Source organism: Salvia hispanica, chromosome 2 (assembly GCF_023119035.1).
Source record: "Salvia hispanica cultivar TCC Black 2014 chromosome 2, UniMelb_Shisp_WGS_1.0, whole genome shotgun sequence".
Taxonomy (NCBI): domain Eukaryota; kingdom Viridiplantae; phylum Streptophyta; class Magnoliopsida; order Lamiales; family Lamiaceae; genus Salvia; species Salvia hispanica.
The window spans coordinates 953,112-959,315 of record NC_062966.1 but is presented as its reverse complement, the minus strand read 5'-3'; the positions used below and the strand labels follow the sequence as shown (position 1 = coordinate 959,315).

The window sequence follows — 6,204 nt, the reverse complement described above, 5'->3', positions numbered from 1 at the left end:
GTTGTGTAATTTTCCGGTATCCATGAATACAACGAATATTTGGTCTCATCGAACTTTTTAATTTTATTATTATCTCGTTCTCTAATTATTTATAGTCCGATAATTTTAATTTTAATTGAATTAAAATATACAACAAATAAAATAAAGTGAAATTTGTCCACCAAAAAGTGTCCACTATTGCTGCGGACACTTTTTTTTTTTGCTATTATTGGCTATTGCCAAACAGCTCAATCCATTCCTTTCAGACTCCATATTTCAAATGGCAGACGTAGTAGCTGCATAATCTTCTTCGTGATTGGGTGCTTGTCACATTTAATACTAAGTGATAAGACAAAAAAACAGGTAGGTTAAGACTACAAATCATACAAAACCATCCCATCACTCCACACAAACACAATTACATACCCACTATTGGATTTAGTATCTCACCAAAGGAAACATTTTGCCAATAAAATCTAAGATCAAAACAAAACCAAAAACACACTCTTGTGATAAGCATTAATCTCAGCATACCCTCATAAATGCTCTTGTTCCTCTACTATCTCTTCCTCTTGTATGCTATCTAAAAAACTTAATAGTTCATCATCAAAGATGGGACTTCCCAACCAATTCATTGTTTCTTTCATGCTATGTGCGAAGTCTATCTCTACTACTTCAAAGTTGGCACTTTCCAACCTCTTCAGTTCTTCTTGTTCATGCTTAACCACAACTCGAACACGAAGGTCTAGTAGGTCTCCATATAAACCTTCTTGTTCCTCTATTATATCTTTAGCCGACACCACCGCTGATTCACTGCAATATCGCAAAGAAATTGACTTCATTGTTGCTATTTCTCCAATCTCTGATGGGATCTCCTTCAGTTGATCCACTTTAGTCAGACAGAGATTTTGGAGAAGCGGAAAGTGTGAGCTGTTTGGCACAATCCAATCTTCTAGATCCCGACAAGCCTTCAATAAGGTGTTGGGGCTGATTATTCTTTCATTATCAAATCCATATCTCACAATTTCTTTCATTATCAAATCCATATCTCCGATCACCTTCTCTAGAGCTTCGTATAAGGTGTTGGGGCTGATTATTCCTCCATCACTTGTGATTTGATCCACAATATGGGATTCGATGATGTCTTCAGCTGCATAAGCTGCATCTGCAATGTGACTCTCCAATGGATCCGCTTCTCTGCTGTAGTCAAGATGGGGATTATAAATAGTGAGAAATTTTTGGAGGAAAGTGATCTTTTCAGTGAGAGACTCAGCCTGTTTAGGGTGGAGAGAGATGGGAGGGTGAGGATGAAGATGAAGGGTATCCATGATATTCATAACAGAAACCAGAGCTGCATAAGCAGCCATGATTTTGAATCTTGTGTTGTTCAGTCTAGAGAAGAAGATGAATGAAAAGGAGATGGTGATTCTGAATTCTCAAAAGGGATGCTGTAGAATTAAACAAATGAGGCGTCTTGGAAGTTGCTACCATCATTTAACTAATATTTTCTGTGGAGATTCCCTGCAGACATGAAAGCTCTCAATAAACAGATGTATACATACTATAACAAAGAAGAAAGATGTAGGTTTGTACATTTCCTTCTTTTCATCATGGATTTAAAGTTCTCTAATTACCAGCCTATGGACCACCGTGTTGTCAAAAGCGCGCTCCACGCGTTAGTCTCGAATCGCTCCAAGTGTTGTCTCTGGAATACATTATAGCCCAAGCCCATGACGATTAAGTCCAACCCATTGTTTTAGAACAAAGCCAATATAAAATCCTACTCCTATCCTGCTGTACTAGAAGGTGCTGCTCAAACAACTGACTGGCGACAGCTCTCAAACGTATGCAAGGGAGACTTCGAGTGTGGTTCCAGATAGCAGCATCTCCCCCTTCAATATAAAAATATAGATAGTGAAATGCTCCTTTTACAGTAGAACAAAAGTAACACTAGCTTGCAGTATTGAACTAACACAAGCTCAAATTTATTACAAGGTTACAACAACAAAAAAAAAACTCTGATACCTCACATCTTCACCGCCTTGTACATGAGATGAAATGAGATGAGATGAGAAGAGGAAGTGAGGTCCAACAACAGGGTACTCTTTGATGCTACACGAGATCAAGTCTACTTTTTATCTACAACTATACAAATTCAAAGTTGGCAGTTGCCAAGCTCTTCAGTTTTTCTTGATCCTTATAAACTTTGACACGAACATGAAGGTCTAGTTGGTCTCCATATAAATCTTCTTGTTCCTCTACTATCTTTTTAGCTGACCTCACCGCTGATTCACTACATGATTCCAATTCAATTGATTTCAACGTTGCTATTTCTCCAACTGCAGATGGTATCTCCTTCAGTTGACGAAACCCACGAAGATGAAGCCCTCGCAGATGTGGAAAGTGAGAGTTGTCTGATACAATCCAATCTACTAAATCATAGCAACTTTCCAAATGTAGAAACTTGAGGCTTGGAAACTGGCCTTCAATTGTTTCCCACTTGCTTGTTTTGAAGACACCACTATTTAAAACTAACTTCTCAAGAAGGGGCAATGAACTGATTTCTGACATTATATCTTCCAAGTTCAGAGCATAATGGGCAGACCAGGCGACAATGACAGACAACTTTTTGAGGGAGTGTGGGAACCTAATGCCCTGCCAATGCACATCATGTGCATTGTTGAGGTAGCAGTGGAAGTTTTCCAATTTACTCAAACACTCAAGATTGCTGAGATAGTTATTCCCCTTCATTTCTGCAATATTGTACCAAAGATACAATTTCTTCACATTGGGAATTCTTTTAACCACCTTCTCATTCAAAACCAAATTCTTCACTCCTTTGAGTGTATGCAGGTTCTCCATTATAACAATGTCATTGTCGTCAATAGGAGGTTCTGGGAGACTCAATCTGTATTGCGTAAACTCAAGATGCCGAAGTTGATGCAATTTCCAAATTTCATTCGGTGCAATAAGACCACGCGAACAACGAATAGTCAATGTGTGTAGATTCCAAAGCAGATCAATCGAAGTAGAGAATTTGGACCCAGGATGAACTCTAACAGCAAGGTACCGTAAGTTCACCAATTCAAACACATTATCAAAGAAATAAGCACCATTCATAATATCGGTATCTACATCATATGCTTTGAGTGTCCTCAACAATCTTAGGTTGTGAGGCAGTCGAACTTCCCCATAGTCGTCATAGTCACATATTAAGGAACGAGCATATGAAAAAGATCCCAAGACTAGACTTGATAACAACCTTGGAATAATAACACGACGTTGGCTTTTTATTCGTGGAGTATTTAAGCGTGGGAGATCATCTCTTATAACATGATAAAACCTTTCCTTTTCAACTTCTTTCAAACACATATCTCTCACCAAATCATGAATTTTGCAGCATTTTATCTCCCCATTAATCCCAATCTTATTAATCAAAACAAGATTTCTATCGGCGAGATCCTTTAAATACACTTTGGCTATCTCTTCCAAGCTTTTCCCACTTTTTGGTTTGAGAATTCCTTCAGAAACCCATAATTTAATGAGCGTTGATCTACGAATCACCTTATCTTCACCAAAAATTCCCATATAGAGAAAGCACGGTTTTAGATAAACCGGCAATTGCTTATAGCTCATGTGTAATATTCTAAAACACCATTCATCATCATTTGAATTCACTATTGAACTCAAGTTTTCTTGTATAGACCACCAAATCTCTCTTGTATGGTTGGATTTGGTCAAAAGTCCTCCAATCACAACAATCGACAATGGAAGTCCTTTGCAACCGAAAACTATTCTCCAACCGATTTTCACCAATTCTGGAGGGCAAACTTTCTCTCCAAACACAATTTTGGAGAGAAGCTTCCAACCATCAACCACATTCAAAAGACGCATCTCAAAGTTTTTAGAGTGGGATAAATCAGAACCCAGGTTTGATAGCCTAGTTGTTACCACTATTCTGCTACCATTTTTGTTGTCCGGTAAAAACCTCCTAATCCCATCCCACGCCTTAATACTCCACATATCATCAAGTATAATCAAGTATTTTCTACCAAATAAGTTTTTATGCAAGATTTCTCCTAAACCTTCCTCACTCGATGTTTGACCAACTTTTTGATTTAACTGACGAAGAATGTGTACGAGCATTTCTTGAATGTTATACTCTTGAGATATGGCAACCCAAGCGGAAACATGAAAATGCTCTTTAACAAGACGGTCTTGATAAATGTTCATGGCAAGAGTAGTCTTACCAGAGCCACCCATCCCTACAATGGGAATGATCTGTAGATCACGGCGATCAGAAGTGAGTTTATCTTTCATTTCAAGCAAGGCCTCCTCAGCACCCACCATGGTAATCTTATCATCTGCATTGGTAGAAGACTCTGAGGAATCTGAAGGCGCTGACTTGGTGTGCAGCTGATGTTTGACGCCCAAAGTCTGTTTGATTTCCATGGCTTCTTTCTCAATCAGACCCATGTATCCAATCACCTTCTCTAGAGATTTGTACAAGGAGTTGGGGCTGGTCTTTCCCCCATCAGTTTTGATGTGATACACGATATGTGATTCGATTATGTCTTCAGCCGCATAAGCTGCATCTGCGATGCTACTCTCCAGTGGATCGGCCTCTTTGCTGTAGTCAAGATGGGGATTATAGATTTCGAGAAAATTCTCGAGGAAAGTGACCTTTTCGGTGAGTGAGTCTGCCTGTTTAGGGTGGATAGAAATGGGAGGGGAAGGATGTTTTCGGAGGGTATCTATGATATGCATAAGAGAAACCAGAGCTCCATAAGCTGCCATGCTTATTAACTCAGTCTATGAATGCTCACATAGAATTTGAATGAAAAATGAGATGATATTTAGAAGACGAGCAATATTGTTTCATGAATTCACAGTTGAGAATTGAAATCAATAAATATGGACACAGACTTTCTCCTTTCACAGTGTTGATAGATTTAAGATGGTTGGCCATTCCTTACCACATTATTGCGAGACTGAGACAGTTCAGATAAGATAAATGCTCCCAACTTTGGCTTAGAGCCACTAAAATTGTAATCTCTAAAAATGTCCCCATTTTTTGAAAAAGCTACGAATATGGTCCAAACCTGAATTTTTTGGGCTTGAAACTCTGATTTTGATGATTTGGCTTCACCTGCATATCATAATGGAAAGATTAGATAGTGCATTGTAAAAAGAATTCAATCTTCAAATTTGAAACGATTTGCATAATCTGCTTAGAAGAACATATGTGCTCCAAATGCTCGACGAAATGCCCAAGAGATTGTTCGATCGCAGAATCGTCTTCTTAAATCAAGCTGGAAACGACAAAAGTGATTAGTCAAACAGCCGGATTGAAGTTTGCGCCAAATCAATATCTCATTATATTTTGTTTATTGATGTAATGTGTAACTCACACACAATTTATTAATTGCAGAGAAGAAAATGCAAAATAAAAAAAAATAAAAAAAGAAAAAAGAAAAGAAAAGGAGTATGATAATATTAACTGAACAAGTGGGTAGCTTTTTCTTCAACATTATCAAGTAGCCAACTCATTTCTTCTTGGACTGGGATATGATATTATGGGCTTGCGCTCAGCTTCTAACTATGATTTTGAAAATCTAAACTCAAGTCTTTTGGGCTGGGCTGTGATATGACGAGCCTAAATGTAAATTGCACGGACGTCCAAACTAATTCACTAGTTGCCACTTAACGTGGCTTTGATACCACTCTAATGAGTGGACCTAGCAAGGTAGAGGTAGAGCGAGATACAACTTGGAGAAGTACGGCGGAAGCTTACAAATTATTACAATTTTATTTTACAAGAAAATATTTTGCTAAGGAGTGAATTTCTCAGCACATGAGATATTGTGTGAAGGTAAAGAAAAGCGTATCCTTTCACTAAGGCAGATGGTCCTTAAATAAGGCAAATTCCAGACTTGAAATGCCTCTTCAATTGAGCTTTAGGACAGAAACGTCATTGCTTCCATCATATTTTGGTGAGTCATCCTTCCACTTGTTTTAAAGCTAGAGATTCTTCTGACATCTTCACATTCACTTTTCAGAGGATGACATTAATTCAAGCTGCCATTATCATCGTGAGGATCATAATCTTTCTCTCTGCAATCTTCACACTCCTGATTGGGCGAAGCTGCAAGACATGTCAAACACTACCATTTCGAAGTTTGCATTGGCCTAGCTCTTCAGTTCTTCTTGTTCCTCATCAACTTC

At 38.3% G+C, this 6,204-nt stretch overlaps 1 protein-coding gene across 2 annotated transcripts; it reads right to left on the bottom strand.

The window, feature by feature from the left end:
- Positions 1 to 360: 360 nt before the first annotated feature.
- Positions 361 to 5,868, bottom strand: LOC125203176 (putative late blight resistance protein homolog R1A-3). 2 transcript variants are annotated; one of them, XM_048101481.1, is made up of 5 exons: positions 5,481 to 5,868; positions 5,221 to 5,291; positions 2,005 to 5,128; positions 1,614 to 1,871; positions 361 to 1,500 (listed from the first exon to the last, which is right to left on the bottom strand). In XM_048101481.1, the coding sequence occupies exon 3, from the start codon at positions 4,774 to 4,776 to the stop codon at positions 2,125 to 2,127; it is 2,652 nt and encodes an 883-aa protein (XP_047957438.1). In that variant the 5' UTR covers positions 4,777 to 5,128; positions 5,221 to 5,291; positions 5,481 to 5,868; the 3' UTR covers positions 361 to 1,500; positions 1,614 to 1,871; positions 2,005 to 2,124. The 2 variants fall into 2 exon arrangements, with proteins under 2 accessions (XP_047957438.1, XP_047957437.1); XM_048101480.1 differs by having other exon boundaries at positions 1,573 to 1,871; positions 2,005 to 5,868.
- Between the last annotated feature and the right edge of the window lie 336 nt (positions 5,869 to 6,204).